A 20,656-nucleotide genomic window follows, 5' to 3' on the forward strand; every position below is an offset into this window, starting at 1 on the left:
CCGGAGTTGATACGTGACAGCTGGCGTGGTCGTTATCCTTGGGGTGCAGATGTTGCCACCAGATTCCTGAAATTCTTGCCTTCCAAACGGGGGCCACGGGAAAAGTAACTGTAAACGTTGAATTCGATGTTTCTGCGGAGCATGGGAAAAGGCCTTAGTTCTTCCCGGGATCGGGGGAAAGAGAGCCAGGGTGGATGGCCCCGGGAGGGTGGGAGGGAGCTTGGACTTTATTTTCCGGTGGGGAGCCTTCGAAGGGGTTTGTGCATTTGTGAACCCCTCTTGATCCTGAGCCTCTGTTTCCTCATCAGTTACTCCTAGCTCTCTCAGGGTTTTTATCTTTTTTTCTTTTTCTTTTTTTTAACGTCATCTGACAGCAGTACTGCTATCGCATCTGTACCAGAGGAGTAACTGCGGTACAAATGATTTGTACCGAAACTTTTACCAGGACTAGTGCGAGAACCCATGTGAGGATGCTGGGAAAGCCTGGGTGAGGGGCAGCTGGGGTGGGGCAGGTGCAGACACTGCCCTCGCCTCAAACTGCTCAAACCCAGAGGCCACCATTGGCTTTCACCCCTGGTGATAACTTGATTTTGCAACTCAGACAGTGCCAGCCAAGATCCAGCCTTTTTCTCATCTTACCCCTACCTCATGTTGGCAGCTCCAGAATGTCCTCACACTGTTCAGGAAAGGAGGAATTTTTTCTTGTCTGGAAACTCCAGGAAACAGCTTGTTTCTCTTTGGCACTGCCTGGGTGATTTTCCCATCCCCTAAGTAGTGGCCAGAAACGAAGGAAAAGCTGATGGCTCTAGCCGGTCAGAGCCAGGCCATGCACCCAGGCTTACATGAGGGGAAACCGGGATCCTGTTGCTGGGGGGAGAGTGGGTGCTGGGGGCCGCCCACGGCTGTTTACCACACACCCATGCTCCTTTATTGAGATGCAAAAGCAAAGGCAGGCAGCTCTGACGCAGCAGCTCACTGCACACGCAGCTCAGCCCCACACACCAAAGGGCCCTGTGTGTCCTCCACCCTGCTGTCTATTCAAAACCCACTTACTGACTAGCGCACATTGAGCACCCTGGGTGCAAGAGACCGTGAACAACTCAGGCCCGCACCTCCAAATGGTCCGGTGGCCTTCATTAGACACCAAGAGCCAGGAGGAGGGGCCTGTTAGGCCAGTACAGTAACTGAAGCCAGAAGAAATGCTGGCCTGTAGTTAAGATGAAGTAAAGTGGACAGATTCAGGAGATCGCCAAATGGTAGGCGGTCAGGACTTGATTGGTTCTCTGTGGGTCTGGAGGTGGGTGCTGAGTCCACAGGAACCCGGAAGGACTTTCAGGGGACTACTAGCAAAGGATGGAAGGCTCATCATGGGAACATTAGGAGTGGGGGCAAGGTGGACGCCCAGTCTGGGTAGGCAGGTGTACATTGCCAGGTAAACGCAGACAGCCGCTGCTACTGTGGGCCTGAAGAACTCCCCTGGGCTGGAGCGTGTGGGAGGGTGAGGCAGAGGGCAAAGGGAGACTGCGTGGGAAGAGGGGAGGGAGTCCATGGTCCTTGGGGGTCAAGTGCTGACTGTATCTGTTGGATTTTGGTTCCTGATGGCTTTGGTGAGAGCTGCCTATGCCTGATGGGGCCGACTGTAGACCCAGTGGCAGAAAGCAAGAGGTGGAGACGAGAGCTGGCCAAGAGGGGAATGTGAAATACATGCAAGAGAGGCTGAGGGTGGCGTCTGCTCACCAAGAGGGTAACCGGAGGGACCTGGACCTGAGCAGGGAGGCAGATACACCTGCAAGGCAGCAGTCAGCAGTGGACAGACATAAGGGACGTGCAGAATTAGAGCTGCGGTGAGTTCTTCCTCATCAAGGTAGCTGGCATGTTGGGAACCTGTTCTGGGCTTGACTTTGTGCTTAGGGAGAGCCACCCAGCTTGCTGCTCTTACGGGGCTGGAGAGTGAGGAAGCAAGCAGGGAAACTGAAACTGGCACTCAGGGTGGCCCAAGAGCTGAGCACCACGGTCCCTGCTGGAAACTGAAGACAAGGGGAGGGCTGGAAGGGTAGAAGACAAGGTTAAGCCTGGGCAGGGTCAGAGTGGGGTTTTGAGGCTTGAGTTCTGAACAGACTACCCACAGGAGATCTCAGGCTCCGAGAGGAAGCACAGGCTCAGTTGAACCCCTCAACCTGGCAGTCTCCCACGGGGCACCCATAGCACGTGTGCTTATACCAGAGAACACAACTCAGAACACTGAACACCACACCACACAAGCTTTATTTATCTGTCTCAATGAGGGAAGAAGGGGCTTTACACGCCTTTTACTAAAATGCAAATTAATATAATTGCTGATCACACACTGTTGACAAGTAGTTTTTAGCTCCTATTTTAGCTGCTGTGATCATCAGGGGGAAAAACGTTTTCCTAAGACACTCCGCTGCAAAGAGCATGCAGAAAGCATGCATGTCGGAATCCTGCTCAGCAATCCTGCATCACTCTGGAAAATACGCCTTCGGGCTCTTTCCCATCCCCCAGGGCAGCAGCAAATCCTTCCTGTCGCCTCCTTTTGGCCAAAGCAGCCAAAGATTTAAAAGTCTTTGGTTCGTAGATGGCTAGATCTGCGAGCACTTTCCTGTTGAGCTCCACCTGGCACTGGGAAGAAAATCAAATCCTGTGTCAGCATCGGAAATGTGTTTCAGTGAAAAGCAGCAAGACTGAATGCAGCTGAGAGTCCTATGGTCTCTGCTGCTAAGCACATCCTGCATGGCTCCAGGGCGGCCTCTGTCCTGGGACACATGGTCTGTTTGAGGAGGTGGAGAGCACAGGGCCAATCCTATCAAAGCAGGATGCTGGAGGATAAATGTGGACTAGGACAAGGGAAGGCATCGCTGCAAGAGGTGATATACGTGGACATGAATGCTGGCACCCAGTCCTGGTGCCAGCCGTGGAGTTAAGAACCTTGTTTAGGCAGGCACCTGGGTGACTCAGTTGAGCGTCCAACTTCAGCTCAGGTCATGATCCCATAGTTTGTGAGTTCTAGCCCTGCACTGGGCTTACTGCTGTCAGCGAGGGGCTAGCTTCAGATCCTCTGTCCCCCTCTTTCTCTGCCCCTTCCTTCGCTCACACTCCCTTTCAAAAATTAAAAAACAGAAACCAAACTAACAAAAACCTTGTTTAGGGTCAACGGCCATCACCCAGACAGAGCTATGACTGCTGGCCTGGGGTAGCCCTTTAAGTCAGCTTCAAAGAGGATATCACAATTCTCATTCTACGATGAAATGGGACACAGAGAAGTACGTGAGATGGGAGCACAGAGTCAGGAACAAAACCAGGCATTCTCAATTCCCAGCTATCGGGTAAAACTGCAGGCGACTTCTGAAAACTGACGAACTTGAAGAGCAAAAGAAAGGATCATCCTGCGGATCAACCCAACTATGCAGGGGTGGCTCCCCCGCGACCTGGGCCTTGTGTGCCTTGGGCATAGTCCGTCCTGAGCCTTAGCTCCTTGTCAGCAAAGTGGGGATGTCACGCATGAGGACCCTTGCAAAGTACCAAAGGCAGGGCGTGCTACACGCTAGACGCGCCACACCCAGTCCCCTTTAAAAAAAAATTAAATGCAAACAAAAGGAGAGGGATTAGCATAATCACTAGATTCAACAATTACCAAGGTTTTGTGACACATGGTTAATCTCTCCTGCCCAAGACCACCACCCTACTGTTTCACACCAGGAGTTTCAAATTCATCTGCTTCCTCATCGGAAATCTTTCAGTGTAAAACTCTGAAGTTACACTTTAAAGTAAAGCCAAGTTTTCCGCTGCTTCTCTTGATGGGGAAACATGAGGGCGCATGTCCTGGTACCACCTGCCCTACTTCCAGTTCTGCTACCAGCCAGGCAAAGACGAAGCCATTGTGAGGAGTCCCTAAACTTGCCAAAACTCCAACCTGAGAACTCGGCAGGGGGCTGACACTCTGCTGCCCGTCGTACTGGACCACACCAGTTGGGCCACTTTCTGTAGATCTCAACAGACCATGTCCTCAACCGTACCTTAATTAAATTGACAATGAATGCCGGGTACTTCAGGCCATGTTCCTGGGAGGCAGCTGTAATTCGATTAATCCAAAGCTGAAATAAGAAAACATCGAGATGCTTAAGAGCTAGTTAGTTGTCCAGGGGCGCCTGGGTGGCTCAGTCAGTTCGGTGTCTGACTTTGGCTCTAGTCGTGATTTTGAGGTTTGTGGGTTCAGGTCCTGCATCAGGCTCTGTGCTGACAGCTCAGAGTCTGGAGCCTGCTTCGGATTCTGTCTCCTCTCTGCCCCTCCCCCACGCGCGCATGCGCGCGCGTGCTATGACTTTTTTTTTTTTAATTAAAAAAAAAGAACTAGTGGCACGTGGGTGGCTCAGGCAGCTAAGTGTCTGACTTCCGTGGTCATGATCTCATGGTTCATGAGTTCAAGCTCCGTGTCAGGCTCTGTGCTGACAGCTCAGATCCTGGAGCCTGCTTCAGATTCTGTGTCTCCCTCTCTCTCTGCCCCTCCCCTGCTCGCACTGTCTCTTTCTCAAAAATAATAAACATTAAAACATTTTAATAAAAATAAGATAAAATTTAAAAAAGACCTGGTTGTGCATTACCTCCACAACTCCCAGCAAAGGTTCTGAGTCAACTAAAAGTCAAAGTAAACTTTTTTTTGCAAAAGTAAATAGGAAAATTGCGGTGCCTGAGGGGCTCAGTCACTTAGGCATCGGACTCTTGGTTTGGGCTCAGGTCATGATCTCACAGTACTCCCAGTACATGAGTTCAAACCCCATGTTGGTCTTTGCACTGATAGCAAGGAGCCTGCCTGGTATTCTCTCTCTCTCTCTCTCTCTCTCTCTCTCTCTTTCTCTGCCCCTCCCCTGCTTGTGCTCTCTCTCAAAATAAGTAAACTTAAAAAAGATTAAAATAGAAAAGCAGTGCTTTCTATTCAGGCACACTGGGCTGTAGTACAGTCAGCCAGCAAAGGCTGATGCTCCTCGTTCAAATGCAAGCTTCTAAGTGATAAATAGGAAAGTCCCACAGTATAAAGCACTAATTCAATACACATTTTTAGGCCCCGAGAAGACAAAAATGAGCAAAAGATTCTGTGGCAGACACAGCTCAGTGTGCAAAAGTGTACACCAATGAGCTACAACAGCCACTGAGATCAGTGCTACCAGGTGGGGATGAAAAACTTGAGGTGAAAGCTTCACGGAGGGGGATGGAAAGCGGTCTTGAGGGAGGGGCAGGGGTGGAGGGAGGGGGAAGCATCACAGAGGACCCTCCTGGCAGGGAGCAGCAGGGTAGGTTCCAGGCACAGCAAAAGGTCTGAAGACTGCAGGGAAATCAAGGCTGGTTAGGTTCAGAATGATCTGGAAGGTAAGTCAGAGTGATGTGGAAGTTTCTGCATCAACAACAAACCTGGTCTGTTAAACAAGGGCTTGGATTGTGGGGCAACTGGGTGGCTCCTTCAGTACAGCAGGCAACTCTCAACCTTGGGGTTGTGAGTTTTAATCCCACGTTGGGTGTACCGATTACTCTAAAAATAAATCTTTTTTACCTTTGCTTTTGTTATTTTTTTAATCTTAAAAACAGGGGGGATTAGATTCTTAAGGCATTCTTTACTCAATCTTAAGATGGTACTCAAGTCCATTTTCTTCTTTTACTTCAGTGGTTCTAAAGTTTGAACGTGCATCAGAATTATTAGAGGTGTGTTAAAACAGATTTCTAGGCCCCACCTCCAGAGTTTCTGATTCAGTGGGTGCGGTGGGGCCTGCGAGTCTACACTGCTACCATGTTCCTATGTGAGGCTGCTGCGGTACCGGGCCCCCACCCCACGAGGAGAACCTCTGCTCCCATGAGCAGCAATCTGGCCTGGCCAGATACCCACAAGGTCACGGGAAGCACCACCTTACCATTCTGAGAAAATAAAAGACACAAAGAACAGAGCTGGGATGCAGAGGCCACTCCTGCACACCAGGCCATCATGTGCAGGGATAGTCTATCATGCTGTGATCCTAACCTACAGTTAATGGGGCATTTCCGACTCTAAAGGGTCAGTTGGGGCGCCTGGGTGGCGCAGTCGGTTAAGCGTCCGACTTCAGCCAGGTCACGATCTCGCAGTCCGTGGGTTCGAGCCCCGCGTCGGGCTCTGGGCTGATGGCTCAGAGCCTGGAGCCTGTTTCCGATTCTGTGTCTCCCTCTCTCTCTGCCCCTCCCCCGTTCATGCTCTGTCTCTCTCTGTCCCAAAAGTAAATAAACGTTGAAAAAAAAATTAAAAAAAAAAAAAGGGGGTCAGAATTCTCCCCTCTCCCTTCTTCATTCAGGCAGTATTTGCAAAGTGTTCGTGATCTAGGCGGGAGGTTACAGAATTCAAAAGAACACAAAGCTCCCTCCTAATACTTACATTTGGGGGCTGGGAGCAATAACCAATCAAGTCAAATTTGTGGTATATTGGATGCTAAGTGCACGAGATTTAGGGACGCCCACCGCAGGCAGTGAAGCGGGACCCAGGACGCAGAAGAAACCAACCGTAAGTGCAAACAGCCTGTGAGGAAGCAGGCTTGGCCTCCTCCAGATGCGCAAGGGAAGCCAAGAGTGGCCCCGGGGCAGGTGAGCCACACGGGGTGGCCAGGGACAAGGTCTCAGTAACCAAGTCGGCCTGGGGGCGACTTTCATTAGGGGTGTGGTGAGAAGCCACCACAGGGTTTTAAGCAGAGGAGAGATGGGAGCAGTAGAGACTACAATGGTGGCTGGTGGAAGGAGGGAGAGGGGCAAGGCGGCTTTGACACGGGCCCAAGTGGGAGTGGGTGGGGAGAAGGTGAGCTCCCGGACATCCCAGATTCGGTCCGTGGGGTGGCCAGAATTTGCCGGGTTTCGGACGTGGAGTGAGAGAAACAGGAGCGCCTGGGGGGGGGCTCAGTCGGTTAAGCTTCCGACTTGGGCTCAGGTCATGACCTCCCGGTTCCGAGTTCGAGCCCCGCGTGGGGCTTTGCGCTGACAGCTCAGAGCCTGGAGCCTGCTTCGGATTCCGTTGTCTCCCCCTGTCTCTGTCCCTTCCCTGCTCACACTCTGTCTCTGTCTCAAAAATAAACATTAAAAAAAGATCTGAAGCGAGAGAAACAGAAACGAGGAGTCCGGCGGTGGTACTGAGGGCGGAGAAGCCATCCCCTAAGGCGGGGTGGGGGGTGGGGGGCGGAGAGGGTCAGGACCCAGAGGCCTGTCTCGCTGGGTTCGAAATGGCTCTCAGACGGCGGAGAGTCCAGCCTCCTCCCTGCAGCGACCGCGGCTCTCCTGGCGCCACGAGGAAGGGTTGGGAGGGAGGGAGGGGCCGACCAAGCCTAGCCTCCCCGGGCCCGCGCTTACTGTCCTCATGTTCCGCTTCTTCAGTCTTCGCGCTTTCGTGCATTTCACAAACGCTCTGGTCACCGCTCTGACCGCCAGCCGGTAGCACCGATTCTTCCTTCCCCGAAAGTGCTGGGTGAAGAAACGGAAAAGGAGGCTGGTCAGCGCGCCCCGGGCCGGCAGGAGACGCGGCGGACGCGGGGCGTGCGCGGCCGACTCACCCGCGCGTGCTGCAGCACCTCCCGGACCCGCCAGTAGCGGTCAGTGAGGCGGCTCCGCAGCCACAGCGGCGCGCCGAGGAAGACCATGGCACCCACCGGCCGGCGCCCGCGCCCGGCCGCGCACGCGCCGCACCGCCCTCGGCGGAAGCGGTGGCCGCGCCCGAGCGCTTCCGGGTCGGCGGCCCGGCGGGGACTTCCGGGGCGCCGCGAGCGCTCCCAGAGCCCCCACCCGCGGGCCGAGTCTTGTGCGCGTTCCCGTGCGTGACAGTTCGCGTCGCTGGGGGCTCGGACGGGCTGCTGCGGAGCGCCCTCCGCGGGGGCTGGCTGCCGCCGAGGGGGTGGGGCTCCCAGTCTTTACAGGGCAGCGCGTCGGACGCGGAAGGGGCGGTGGAGAAAGGAAACGTTAATGGTTCCACTCGTAGGAACTGCCCAGAATAAGCGGAAAGGTGGGAGGGTGGAGTGGGGGGGGTGGAGATGGGGAGTGGCCGCCCGGGGGCACGTTTTCCTTTTGGGGTGATGAAACGTTCTGCAACTGGATACTGGTGACGGTTGCGTAATGTTGTAAAGATGCTAAACGCCATGGAATTGTCCACTTTAAAATGGTCAAAATGGGTGCTCACTTCAGCAGTACATATACTAAAATTGAAACGAAATGGTAACTTTTATGTATATTTTACCACTATATTACCATTAATTTGAAAAATAATGAAGTGGGGGGGGCAGAATGGGAGCATGCAGTTTCTTTGTAACTTAAAAATTTTTTTAATGTTTGTTTTTGAGAGAGAGAGAGAGAGAGAGAGAGAGCAGGGGAGAGGCAGAGGGACACACAGAATCCCAAGCAGGCTCCAGGCTCAGAGCTGTCAGCACAGAGCCCCACGCAGGGCTCCAGCCCAACCAGCAGCCAGCCAGATCATGACCTGAGCGGAAGTCGGTGCTTAGCTGACTTAGCCACCCAGGCGCCCCTTCCCTTTTTTTCTTTGTAACTTTTGAAGTTACAGAAAAGTTGCAAGACTACTTCTAACTCCCCAAGGTATTTTACCCCATAGTACCAACTGTTTACAGTTTTTTCAAATTTTTTTTCATTTTTATTTTTATTTTTAATTTTTTTTAACGTTTATTTATTTTTGAGACAGAGAGAGACAGAGCATGAACGGGGGAGGGTCAGAGAGAGGGAGACAGAATCTGAAACAGGCTCCAGGCTCTGAGCTGTCAGCACAGAGCCCCACGCGGGGCTCGAACTCACGGAGGGTGAGATCATGACCTGAGCCGAAGTCGGACGCTTAACCGACTGAGCCACCCAGGCGCCCCTTTTTTTTATTTTTAATGTTTATTTTAGAGAGTGTGTGTGCGTGTGTGAGCAAAAGAGGGGCAGTGAGAGAGGGAGACACAGAATCCGAAGCAGGCTCCAGGCTCTGAGCTGTCAGCACAGAGCCGGAAGCAAGGCTCTAACCCATGAACCGTGAGATCATGACCAGAGCCAAAGTCAGTTGCTTAACCACAGTTTTTTCCATTTTAAGATTATTCTTCCTGGGAAGAATAACTCCTGGGGCGCCTGGGTGACTCAGTCAGTTAAGCAGCTGACTTCGGCTCAGGTCACGATCTTGCAGCTTGTGAGTTCGAGTTGGGCTCTGTGCTGACAGCTCAGAGCCTGGAACCTGCTTGGGTTCTCTCTCTGCCTCTCTGCCCCTCCCCTGCTTGTGCGCTGTCTCTCAAAAATAAATAAACATTTAAAAACTTTTTAATTTGCATTCATTCGTTGGAGCATTCATTGTTAATTTTGTGACCCCATCGTTCTTCCTATAGTTATTGGCACTCTACTTAAAGAAGAGCTTTCCCGGGGCGCCTGGGTGGCGCAGTCGGTTAAGCGTCCGACTTCAGCCAGGTCACGATCTCGCGGTCCGGGAGTTCGAGCCCCGCGTCGGGCTCTGGGCTGATGGCTCAGAGCCTGGAGCCTCTTTCCGATTCTGTATCTCCCTCTCTCTCTGCCCCTCCCCGATTCATGCTCTGTCTCTCTCTGTCCCAAAAATAAATAAACGTTGAAAAAAAAATTTTTTTTAAAAAGAAGAGCTTTCCCCTTTGGGAGGGGCAAATTTAAATAGTGTTAGAGGGTGCAGTGAGAGAGTAGTGTTAAGAAGGAAGTGACTGATTGAGCCAAGCAGACATCTGTGGGAAGAGTTTGCCAGGCAGAGGAGCCAGCAGGTGTAAAGGACTAGAGGCAGGAGAGCACCTGGTAAGGTCAACAACAGCAAAAATGTTGGGAGTGCTTGGCTGGCTCAGTTGGTGGAACATGTGACTCTTGATCTCATGGTCAGGAGTTTGGGCTGGGCCCCATGTTGGATGTAGAGATTAAATTAAAACTAAAAAAAAAAAAAAAAAAAACCACCAATGTGGCAGGGGTGGGGCAAATGAGAATCCCAGGGACCCCTGAATCAAAGCGAGCAAATCAGAGGCAGGAGATGGAAGTTGGTGAGGATGTGTAGGACCTTGGTCATGTAAGGACTTTGGTGTTCTGGCTACCATGCTGCATTTGGGATTCCACACCATTCCCTGCATGGTGGCTGAAGCGCAAGGTGGTGCGGATGCCTTAGCGCCTTCTTGCCCACCCTGTAGGGCCACACAGCATCATTTCAGCAGTACTCTGGCAGCTTGAATAGTCACAAAAGTTCACTCAACGTCAAGGGGCAGAGGCACTGACTCCAACTCTGGATGGTAGTGTTAACATTAAAAACAAAATGGTCAGTTTTACCAGCAAAAAAAAAAAAAAAATAGGTTTATTTGAGAATAGAAGAAAATTACAATCCGGGACAGGGAAACTACTGGAAAACCTGGAGCGACAACCACACGCGACTGGTTTCTAGAGGAAAGTGGCAGTTGGAGGAACTGTTGCAAACAAAAAGTCCACCGGAGTAAACTGAGAGTTTGAAGTATAATGACTTCTCATTGGCTGAGCTGTTGCTGGGGAGATGAGAAAATCCTTTTTTCTTCAGCTGGGGTCATGAAGTAGCATCTACCTGCAGAGTCCCTCTCTTCTTGTTCGGTCAGCAGTTGAGGAGGAGTGGGAGGTCTGAGAGCTCCCCTGACCGAACCTCCTAACTACATTTTAGTGAGGTTTTCTGTTACTAATTTTCGTGGGAGAAACATGGAAATCACATTGTAGAGAGAGTATGGGAGCTGGGTGAGGTTACTAGGGCATCTGAACGCGTCAATATGACACATTTGTTTTTCACACTCGTGAAAGGTGAAGTCATTACGGGCATCATCCAACTTATTAAATAATCTCAGAGCCGCCGTTTTGCAAACAGACTGCAGGGAGACAAGGGCTCAAACAGGGAGACCGGTTAGGCTCGAAGCTGGCCTGGCTGGGGCAACATGACGTTCCAGGCGAGGCTTGGCCATGGTAGACACAGTGGAGGAGGTCAGAGGCAGTTGGGTGCCCAGTGTGCTCTGAAGGTAGAGCCCACAGGCTGTGCCGGCCAGCCGCGTGTAGGGCCATCCTGCACCTCTGAAAACCATCTTCACTGAGGATCCTGAAGACGTCCCTCCAGCCCCCCCTTCTCATCTCCTGGGTGTCTGCCCTCCTCACGTAGTAAAAAGCCTACCACCCACCCTCCACCCCAGGCCTAGGTGTCACTAGGAGTCATTGTTATTTCCGTCTCCCTGGCCCCCCATGCCCAACCTGCCAGCAAGTCCAGGGGCTCTTCCCACAAAACCAGTCTGATGTTGAGGCTTATCCCACCCCCGCTAACATGCCACCATCTCACTGGTTTCCCTGTATCTTCCTCCCCCAGACACAATCCACTCTGTACATGGCAGGCTCCTGAGCAGATCAGACCACGTCGTATTCACACAAATTCCCTCAAGGTTTCCTGTTGCCCTAGATGTAAATCCAAACACTTCCATAGCAGGGGCACTAATTTGGCACAACTCTCACTTTGCAAAAATGAAATCTGTCCTATAAAGCTGTTCTCTCAGGGCGCCTGGGTGGCTCAGTCGGTTAAGCATCCGACTTCAGCTCAGGTCATGATCTCATGGTTCGTGGGTTCAAGCCCCAAGTCAGGCTCTGTGCTGACAGCTTGGAGCCTGGAGACTGCTTCGGATTCTGTGTCTCCCTCTCTCTGTGCCCCTCCCCAGCTTGTGTGCTCTCTCTCTCTCTCTCAAAAGTAAAACATTAAAAAAAGATTTTTTTTGAAAAAGATGTTCTCTCAGGAAAATTATAGTTTTAAATCGAACAATGGTGGTGATTTTTCTATGAGGATACGGAGGTGGAGAGTCAGAGACAAGCGTCCCTCTGTTTCCATTGTACCGCAGGAGTTTTAATTTATGGAGACGGCTGAGTGATGACAGGGAGAGGCTGATGCCATTGAAAGTACATTTCTTATTACCTGCATTTCCTGAGAGAAGAGGGCACACCGTGCCCTACAGGGCCGCAGGGAGAGGCACCAGTGTCCTCTGGAGGCAAAAGCGGGAGCAAGGGGAAAGCTCCGGCCAGAGCCTTTATTGGGGTTCCCACAGGAGAGGCAAGGCAGGGCAAGGAAAGCAGTTTAGAATTGACTGGTTGGATAATCCCAGTGGTCGTTGGTGCATGGGGCCTGTCCCTAGTTGACAGGTACCTGACCCTAGATAATTTAGGACAGGGGGAATATCAACTGAGTGTGGAGAGAGGACAGCAGTTCTGAGTACAGGCTCGATCGCAGGGGAGATGGAAACAACTGGGGCCATTAGTTCGGCCCCGTAATACATGGGTGCCAACAGACAAATATCGGATCTAACAAAACACAGGAAGATAATCCCCATGTACAGAGCAGCTGAGAGTGACAACCCCATGATGGACCCAGGGGACACTGTCAGGTTTTAGTCAAATCTGTTGCCACAACTCAGTCTCTCTGCTAACGAGTGCTGCAGGGGTGATGTGCCCCCTAGGGGGCAGTGGGGCAGTCGGGCAGTCCCAGGCCCATTACTGGAGCTCAAGCCACTGCCCCCCTTCTCTTCCAGGAACCTCTCAGCTGTCCTCCCCTCTGTCCAGGCAGGCAGGCTCGGCCCAGAAGAGAGGAGCCTGGCACACTCAGAAGGCTGTGGGAGCCTGGAGCCTTCTGCCCAGCTCAGGGCCTCTGGGGCTATGTGCCCCTCCCACTCCTACTCTCTGCAAAGGGTGAGCAGCGCCTGGGGCGGGCCCCCTCGGACACCAGGTCCCGGACCACCTCACCCCACCGTGTCCTCAAGGTGGGGCTAGCCCCTCGGCTCAGCAGGAGCTCTGCGGTGGGGCCGTGGCCGTGCTCCATGGCAAGGTGAAGGGGGGTCTTGTGGAGCCACCCAGCAGCATTGACCTGCGCTCCACTGTCTAGGAGGTGGCTGGCAACCTCTGCATGGCCTCCCCGAGCGGCGTGGTGCAGTGGCGTGAGGCCCAGTGAGTCTCCAGCATCCAGCTCCGCTCCCCAGGCCACTAGCAGCTGGACAGCAGGCAGGTGTCCACCAGCAGCAGCCCTGTGGAGTGCAGAGCGACTGTGCCTGTCCTTGAGGCTGGGATCTGCCCCACGGTCAAGCAGCACCTCCATGTCCTGGAAGAGGAGGGAAGGAGAGGACAGGGACTGGCCCGGGCAGGTGAGGGGCTGGGGCCACACAGCTTTTGTCTGACCCACACCTCATCTGGCCTCCCCGACCTAGCAGCCTCTTTCTCAATGCCGCTTCCCCGCTTGGTAAGAATGAGCCAGCACCTCTGCCGGTCTGAAGGGGCTCTACTCCAACACATCCACTTGGAACTTCTCAGCCAAAACCCAAGACTAAGCAGCCGGCTGCCCCCCTCCCCGCTGCCTAGGGACCCGCGGGACTCAAGCACACTCCTGGTGCTCAATACCTATTCGTTGCTGCCGGTCACCAGAATAAAGTCCGCATGCCCTCCCCGCCCCCAGGCGTCCTCCCCGGGCTTCCGAGAGACACGCAGTCAAGGCTGCCTTCAGGGCCCCGGCAGCCCCTCCCCGCCGCCCCTCCCGCCCTCCAGTCTCGCTCGGTCTGTCCGGGGGGAGGGGGGGGGCCCGCCTGTCCGCGCCCTCCCCGCAGCCGGGCCGGAACGTACCTGCGTGCGGCCCAGGCTCGCCGCGATGCCGAGCGCTGTGGCCCCCGCGCCGTCCCGGGCGTCCACCCGGGCCCCGCGCGCCAGGAGCAGGCGCAGCGCCGCCCCGCGCCCGGCCGCGGCCGCCACGAGCAGGGCGCCGTCCGGGCCCGCGCCGCCCGCCGCCAGCAGCAGCTCCAGCACCGGCAGCCGGCCGCCCGCGGCCGCCCAGTGCGCCGCCGTCCAGCCGCGCGCGTCCGCCGCCGCGGGGCCCGGGCCCGGCGCGCCCAACAGGCGCCCGGCCAGCAGCGTCCGGCCCAGCGCGGCGGCCCAGTGCAGCGGCGTGAGGCCTGCCCGCGAGCGCGCCGCGGCCGGGGCCCCGCGCTGCAGCAGCAGCTCCGCCACCCGCGAGTGGCCGTGCCAGGCGGCCTCGTGCAGCGGGGTGCGCCCCGCGCGGTCGGCGGCTCCCACGGCGGCCCCGCGCTGCAGCAGCAGGCGCACCAGGGGCACGTGGCCGCGCAGCACGGCCAGGTGGAGCGGGGTCCTGCCTGCGCGGTCCCTGCGGGCGGCGAGGGTGGCGTGGACCAGGGCGGGCCTGCGGGTAGAGGCGCCCTTGCCGCCCCGCCTCCCTCGCTCAGTGAAGGGGCCCCTGCCACCTCCTCCACCCCGGTAAAGATTCTCGGAGCGGCCCCGGGGCTCACCTCTCCTCCACACTGGCCCCTTGACGCAGCAGCTTTGTCACCAGGCCCGGGTGACCCCTCCACACGGCCTGCAGCAGGCGCCCCCAGGCTTGTGGGGCGCTGGGCCCCTCTGTCTGGGCTCCCAGGGCCTCCTCTGAGCTCAGCTCCACCCACCGCAGTTCCCGCTCTGCCCCTGCCTCGGTCGGGTTCTGCTCCCCCGGCCGGGAGCTCCCGGAGTCCATCTGAGAAGAACAGGAATCCTTCACGGATACTGGAGGCCCCTGGCCAGCTCCAGCCCATATGTCCCCAGGCCAATATGAACTGCCGCACCCCCCCCCCCCATCTCCCCAGGGGACCGGGCTACCACTTAGCCTTCTTAAGAGTTCAGCTCCCAGTTACCCCTAGAGGGAGTCCTCCCTGGGGTCCTGTCCTCCAGCTGGATATCCCCTCCATGCAGTTCCTGGGCAAGCCACGCCCTGGAGGCCCTCTCCTGAATCTCCTGGAAGTGTGGAGGCGGGGGTGTCTGCTTCCAGAAGCTGGAGGGCTGCAGCTGCAGCTGTGGGGGTTAGCAGTGCTGCCTCCCCGCCAGGCTGAGGGCCACTTCTCCACCCTGTTCACCCAGCAACTTAAGGGGACGCCCAGCCCTGCCTGCCGGCAACAGCCCCTGCCCCAGCACCTTTCCTCCCCTGCCAACCGCCAGGGCTCCTGGCCTGGGCTCCCTCCTCAGAGACAAAGGCCAGGCAGGCAGAAACATGCCCACAGCCTCTGATGTGCCCTGACAGGCCCCCAGGGAGACACTCACACGCCTTTCCTTGGGCCCCTCCCTCAGGCCCTGCTGCTCACCTCCACTCCTGTTCACCACTGGCCAAGACGGCCACCTGTGGGGCTGGAGCTTGGCCTCTCCCCTGATTCCACGCTGGGGAGGGGGACAGGGTGAGGTGGGACCCTTCCCCCACACGCAGATGCCACGCCAGGACAGAAGACTTACCATGGATGCCAGGCAACTTGGCTGACGCTGTGGGGAGTAGGAATCCCTCGGGTCCTGGGAAGGGGCAGAGCCCCCCGACAGAAGGAGGGACCCAGGCAAAGAGATTTTCCCAAGAGCCAAGTCCAGAAGGTAGAAAGCGGTGCTGCAGTAGAGTAAGGCCTCCAGGATCGGTCGCCTTGACTCTGGGGCCCTGGCCTGAGGATGCCTTACCATCCCCGATCCCTGTCCGAGGCCACCTGTCCAGAGCCCAGACAGAAGGAGGTATAGCCAGCTCCTGCAGCCTCCCCTGTCCAGCTGCCAGCCAGAGGCAGTACAGCTTTGGGATGGCCACTCTCTCCCCGTCCCCACGCACACACTCCCAGGGATGAGGTGTCCTGAAGGCCCTGCCCCGTCCCCCACGGCAGAGCCTTGGCCCTTCCCCCACCTCCCTACAGAGAAGCCCTTCCTGTGCCAGATCCGAAAGGGCGGGTCTTTGGCAAGGAGCTGAGTGGCCCCATCTCACCCCCAAGCCATATGGACTTTACCGGCTGAGCCTCAGTCACTCTACAGATGTCGCCTCCGCAAGAGAACCCTCAAGCCCCACCCCTGATTTGGAGAAGCTCGACCCTGTTTTATTTTGTCCCTAGCACTTACCGCTCCACAAAAATAGGTGTTAACTTCATTTTAAATGTTTTCCTTCCTCTTCTAGAATGAAGTCTCCGTTTGGGCACATCACACCGGCTGACAGATTCAGCCAGTAAGGAAGCAACATGCTCCGGGTGGATGAGGACAGTTTACCACCTGAGTAGTCCACAAAAGCAAGAGAGCAAAAGCTTGACAAATGGCATGGGGTGGGGTGAGGGGGTGAATGGGCACCCCGGTGCTGAAGAGCTACCCTGCACCCTGGGAGGCCTGGTGGAAAACCACATACCTCCTGAGAGCCAGATGAGCCTAGAAACTGCCTTCCCAAAGGCAGGAGTCAGTGGGAGCCAGCGGCGAGGCTGGTCCTCCCGGCTTCTGCCACCGTCCGGTCCGTCCGGAGCACTGCAGCTCATTCAGCTGTGAACTCGTGCAGGCTCGAGTTCAGGGCCCCACACAGAGCCGTCCCTACAGAGCAGAGGCCCACATTGGCCTTTACCATCGCGTCGCCAGAGCCTAGGGCAGTCCTGGTACACTGAGGGAGCCCAGCCAGTGTTGAGTTTTTACTGCGTGAGCAAATGACTGCAAGAGGGACCCGAGCAAAGGACGGAGCTTAAGAGATTAGGCAGGTACCCTCTCCACCCGAACTCTGCATCTGAACATTACCACTTGCAACATTTTTTACCCTAAATTCATTATCTGAATAAAAAAAACAGCTACTGTAAGGTTTTGGTCTGTGTGTGCCAGTGAAAACAACGAAATCGCATGCGTGTTGGGCAACAGGGCTTGGCACGCGCTGCAGGGAACCTCGAGCAGCCTTCTCACAGGGACATGTCTCAGGCTTGCATTCCTTAAACCTGCGGTGCCCAGTCGCTGCCGTCTTCCCCTGTCCGCATGTGTCCGAAGGGAGTGTATGCGCTGGAAAATGTTAGAAGAAACGTTGGACGTGATGAAGCCAACGGTGGGAGAAGGTGTGAAAGGGAAATGTTCGCGTCTGAGGCTGCACACCTTGTTCGTTGGGCTCACAGGTAACCTACTCGTCAGTTAGACATCAGCTAGTTACATAAGTGGGGGTTAATATGCTGAATGCTCTGCTAGGAGTTAAGAGCATTTCAGTAATACTTGGGGAAATTAGTTGGGGTTTACGGAGGAGCTGGGAATACTTCCCCCCAATTGAAATAACAGAATATGTGCTCCCACTGTTTTCAGGATGGATGAGACTCCAACGCAAAGGATGCTGTTATTGAGCACCTACTGTGTTCTGAGTCCTACACCAAGCGCCTTTTTACATGCATTGCCCACATGCCTCCTCCACAGCCCTGTGGTGTGGGCACCCAGTGTTTTCCCTGTTTTCCTGAGGCTGAGAGAGGCCAACCTCATTTGGCAATGAGGACAACCAGCAGGGACTAAGGCTGGGAAGCGGTGTGGGTGGCCACCTGTACACAGCAGTAACTGATGGGGCAGTTGTCAGAGTCAAGACCTATGAACTGAAATCTGGGGGGGGGGGGGGGGGGGGGGGGGGGGGGGGGGGGCGGGGCGGGGGATAGCTCCAAGCAGGGAGAGGGCGGGACCAGGAGGGAGGAGGGCCCCAGTGCCAGGACAGCTGTGCAAGCCCTGCCCAGAACACACAGGAGCTGGCTGGGGACACTGGCCAGAGCCGGAGCTGTAGTCGCCTGGTAGAGAGAGGCCCAGCCTGGCATTGGGGAAAACTGAGGCAGGGGTGTGGCCTTGGAGACTGATGGTCAGGGCTGGACCTACCTGGACCGGGGTGCTGTCCTCCAGCTGGGTCCACTATGGTTGCTGGTGTCTGGGTGGGAGTCTGACCTGGGGACTTAGGGCTGATGCTGGGGGCCTCAGTCCTGCCGTCTGACTACCTCCGTGAACACACCAGGCCTGTTGCCTGCGAGAGCATGAGTGAACAGGAGAAGGAAATGGAGGAGGATGAGGGAGGCAGCACTTCGGACACAGCCCCCATGCTGCCGGAAAGGGTTCCTGACGGCCAGGCCTCAGTCTTGATGTCCCCACGGTGGGTAGGCCTGGTGGTCCGAGGCCTCGGGACCCTACTGCTGCCTGGCCAGGCCCTGGCTGGACTGCTGCTGCACCTGCTGCTGCCTGCAACCGTGTTCCTGCTGGCCCTTCTGCCAGCAGCTGCCATCGTGTACCTGGGATTCCTGTGCCACTCGAGGGTGAGCTAAGCCCTCCGTGGGCAGGGTGGGGGCTGGCTGGGGCCCTTGGTAGCGGGGGGTCCTGCAGAAGTGCAGGGCCCTGGGGCTGTAGGTGAATATGCCCCTTTCCAGCATGGTCCCCTTGTCCCCAGAGACATATGTGCCCTTCCCTGGAAAGCCCCTTCTTCTTCCAACTCCCCCCCACACACACACACACAGACACACACAGCAAAAGAAGGGCTTTTGTTTGTCATGGGAGGGGACAGTTCCCTCCCCTTCCCTGAGGCCTCCTAGCCTTGTACCAGGGGCCACCAGGGTCTGGACAGCTGGGCATGGTGGGAAGAGGAGGGGTTCCAGGAAGAGAAGATGAAGATATCATCAAAGTTCTCCAGTCCACCCACCGCCCCAGCCACTCACAGACCCCTCCTGCCCTGGGCTGGGTTTCCCCATGCGCAATGGGCTAAGGCTTGGTCTAAGGAAGGGGGATGTAGGCAGATGGGTTCCGTGTCCTCCTTCGGTAGGCATAAAGCAGGGGCGGAAGACTGAGCGCGGGGCCACAGAAAAGAGGGTGGTACCAGCTGGTGAGAGGCACGGGTAGGGGCTCGAGGTCAGATGCCAACATAGGGAAGAGCCATGGCAGAGCAGAGAAGGGAGGAAAGTGGGGATGGGACAACCGGGGAGCAAGTCTCTGAGCCTCCCCTCAAGAGACTCCTATTTGAGCCCTTACCGCTTGGGCCCTGGATCTCCCATTCTCGACTCAAAAATGCCTGGCCACAGCCAGCCCCAGTCACCCCACTCCGCCAGACCTCAGGCCAGCCTCCCAGGCCCCACCCCTCTGGTTCGCACTGACCACCACAGGCCCCCGGCCGGTCCACCTACTCCCGCCCCAGGTCGTTTATCGGGCCCCGCCCCCAAGGACGGCGCGCCCCGCCCCGTCCACCTGTACCCAGGCCCCGCCCCCGCTTGACTGGTCGCCCCGCCCCCAGGTTCACCCGGCGCCCCGCCCCGCGTGCCGCGCACTGCTCTCCGACAGAGGCGCCGCGGCGCTCATCGTTCTCGGATTCCTTTCGCTGCCTCCGCTGCTCGTGCTTGCCTCGGCCGCCCGCACCCGCCTGGCCCGGCGTCTCCGCCCGCTGCTACCGCCCCCAACTTGGACCCCTGGATCCCGCCGCCACCCGGGGTCCAGCGACCGTGGGCGGGCGGGACGCCACACCGACGGGGAAGAGCAGTTCTGTGCCTGGGTGTGACCCCCCCCCCCCAGCCCAGAGGCCTCTCCAAAGGACACGACCTCCGAATCCCGCGAGGCACCCGAACTCCTCCCCCCGTGACCCTCATAAGGCGGCCCCAGGCCGGGAAGCTCGGGGTCTGCGTCCAGGTTCCATCCTCGGAAATCGCGGGCATACCACGGGGCTTCGTGCGCAGTGCTTCGAGTGGCCGCGAGATGGCACCTGACTTCCCGGAACGCAGGCCCGCCCTTCCCCAAGGTGTCCCCACCCCCGCAGTCCCCTCTGACGCGGAGAGGCTGGGAAGCCTGGAGAGAGGAGGGAGATGCCTCCCAGAGAAGGGGCGCATGGCCAGGCTCAGAGAAAGGTGGCCTTCCTGGCTTTTGTCATTGGCTGCCCTGGGCTCCTGCTCCCTCCCAAAGGGCAGCCCTTAGGGCCCCATGTCTGGTCGGTCAGCGGGCCTCCAGAGGGTTCCAGAAGTGGTGAGACTTGCCTGGGAGGCTTCCACGACCGGCCCAAGAACACGGTTCCAGAAGCTTAGCGATGGCCAGCAGCCCCAAGGCTTGCAGGGCTCAGCCTGAGATGGCGGTCAGGGTTAGCGTTTAGATAGGTGCCAGATTAAGAAAGCTGTCTGTTCTTTCTGGATAATTTTGAGGTCTTTGTCTTTTGCAGTCTTTGGCATTAGCATGTTTCTAGTCGTGGATATATTCTTACTTGTCCATTCGGTTTACACTGTGTTTCCTGTTCCTACAGATTCATATCTTTCATCAGTTCTGGAGACTTCTCAACCGTTTTCTAGGTCTCCAAGTCTGCCTCCTGGTTCATTGTACCTAGTCTCTGGGGACACCTTTCTGGCTTCACCTTTTCCCTTCTCCTTCCATGTCAGTTCTTCTCTTTCTGTTTCCACCTCCTGTCTCTGCTGCGTTCTGGGTGATTTCTTCATCTTTCAGCTCACTAATTCACTGGTTGTGTCCTATCAACTCATCCATTCAATTTTAAGTTATTTTATTATCATATCTAAAAGTCATAATTGCTTTTTTTATTCAAATCTCATCATTTTTATGGTATCTTCATGCATGTTCAATTTTTGGATTCCAGCTTTGCTTCAATTTCTTGAACATTTCACATACAGTTTTTAAATATTCTGTACCTAACAATTCCAATTTCTTACTTTTTGGGGGTCCAAATCTGTTATTTGTTGTTTCTGCTGATTCTCATATTGTTTCTTTGAATGGACCCTCATTTTTAACTGTCAGCTCATACCTGTAAAAATTCTTTTTTTTTTTTTAATGTTTGTTTGTTTTTGAGAAAGAACAGAGCTCAAGCAGGGGAGGGACAGAGGAAGGGGAGACACAGAATATGAAGCAG

General features: G+C 55.8%; 3 protein-coding genes across 3 annotated transcripts; 1 reads left to right on the plus strand and 2 right to left on the minus strand.

Annotated features, from left to right (window-relative positions):
* Window positions 1–2,242: 2,242 nt before the first annotated feature.
* Window positions 2,243–8,011, minus strand: MRPL20 (mitochondrial ribosomal protein L20). The gene is made up of 4 exons (XM_043573537.1): window positions 7,569–8,011; window positions 7,369–7,479; window positions 4,035–4,112; window positions 2,243–2,640 (listed from the first exon to the last, which is right to left on the minus strand). The coding sequence occupies exons 1-4, from the start codon at window positions 7,653–7,655 to the stop codon at window positions 2,467–2,469; spliced, it is 450 nt and encodes a 149-aa protein (XP_043429472.1). The 5' UTR covers window positions 7,656–8,011; the 3' UTR covers window positions 2,243–2,466.
* Window positions 8,012–11,765: 3,754 nt separating this feature from the next.
* ANKRD65 (ankyrin repeat domain 65) lies at window positions 11,766–15,599 on the minus strand. The gene is made up of 4 exons (XM_043573538.1): window positions 15,283–15,599; window positions 14,316–14,536; window positions 13,639–14,173; window positions 11,766–13,123 (listed from the first exon to the last, which is right to left on the minus strand). The coding sequence occupies exons 1-4, from the start codon at window positions 15,493–15,495 to the stop codon at window positions 12,683–12,685; spliced, it is 1,410 nt and encodes a 469-aa protein (XP_043429473.1). The 5' UTR covers window positions 15,496–15,599; the 3' UTR covers window positions 11,766–12,682.
* Window positions 15,600–17,512: 1,913 nt separating this feature from the next.
* TMEM88B (transmembrane protein 88B) lies at window positions 17,513–20,599 on the plus strand. The gene is made up of 2 exons (XM_043573535.1): window positions 17,513–18,086; window positions 19,052–20,599. The coding sequence occupies exons 1-2, from the start codon at window positions 17,742–17,744 to the stop codon at window positions 19,310–19,312; spliced, it is 606 nt and encodes a 201-aa protein (XP_043429470.1). The 5' UTR covers window positions 17,513–17,741; the 3' UTR covers window positions 19,313–20,599.
* Window positions 20,600–20,656: the final 57 nt, after the last annotated feature.

Source organism: Prionailurus bengalensis, chromosome C1, assembly GCF_016509475.1.
Source record: "Prionailurus bengalensis isolate Pbe53 chromosome C1, Fcat_Pben_1.1_paternal_pri, whole genome shotgun sequence".
NCBI lineage: Eukaryota > Metazoa > Chordata > Mammalia > Carnivora > Felidae > Prionailurus > Prionailurus bengalensis.

What these genes read in the sequence shown, in the direction of transcription:
- MRPL20 (XM_043573537.1), bottom strand. Translation starts at nt 7,655, where the DNA reads ATGGTCTTCCTCGGCGCGCCGCTGTGGCTGCGGAGCCGCCTCACTGAC. An exon ending in AGGTGCTGCAGCACGCGCGG is followed by an intron (nt 7,480 to 7,568) that starts GTGAGTCGGCCG and finishes TTCTTCACCCAG; the next exon opens with CACTTTCGGGGAAGGAAGAA. An exon ending in AGAAGCGGAACATGAGGACA is followed by an intron (nt 4,113 to 7,368) that starts GTAAGCGCGGGC and finishes TTCTTATTTCAG; the next exon opens with CTTTGGATTAATCGAATTAC.
- ANKRD65 (XM_043573538.1), bottom strand. Translation starts at nt 15,495, where the DNA reads ATGGTAAGGCATCCTCAGGCCAGGGCCCCAGAGTCAAGGCGACCGATC. An exon ending in GGGGCCAGTGTGGAGGAGAG is followed by an intron (nt 14,174 to 14,315) that starts GTGAGCCCCGGG and finishes CGCCGCCCGCAG; the next exon opens with GGACCGCGCAGGCAGGACCC. An exon ending in CGAGCCTGGGCCGCACGCAG is followed by an intron (nt 13,124 to 13,638) that starts GTACGTTCCGGC and finishes CTCCTCTTCCAG; the next exon opens with GACATGGAGGTGCTGCTTGA.
- TMEM88B (XM_043573535.1), top strand. Translation starts at nt 17,742, where the DNA reads ATGCTGGGGGCCTCAGTCCTGCCGTCTGACTACCTCCGTGAACACACC. An exon ending in GATTCCTGTGCCACTCGAGG is followed by an intron (nt 18,087 to 19,051) that starts GTGAGCTAAGCC and finishes CCCCGCCCCCAG; the next exon opens with GTTCACCCGGCGCCCCGCCC.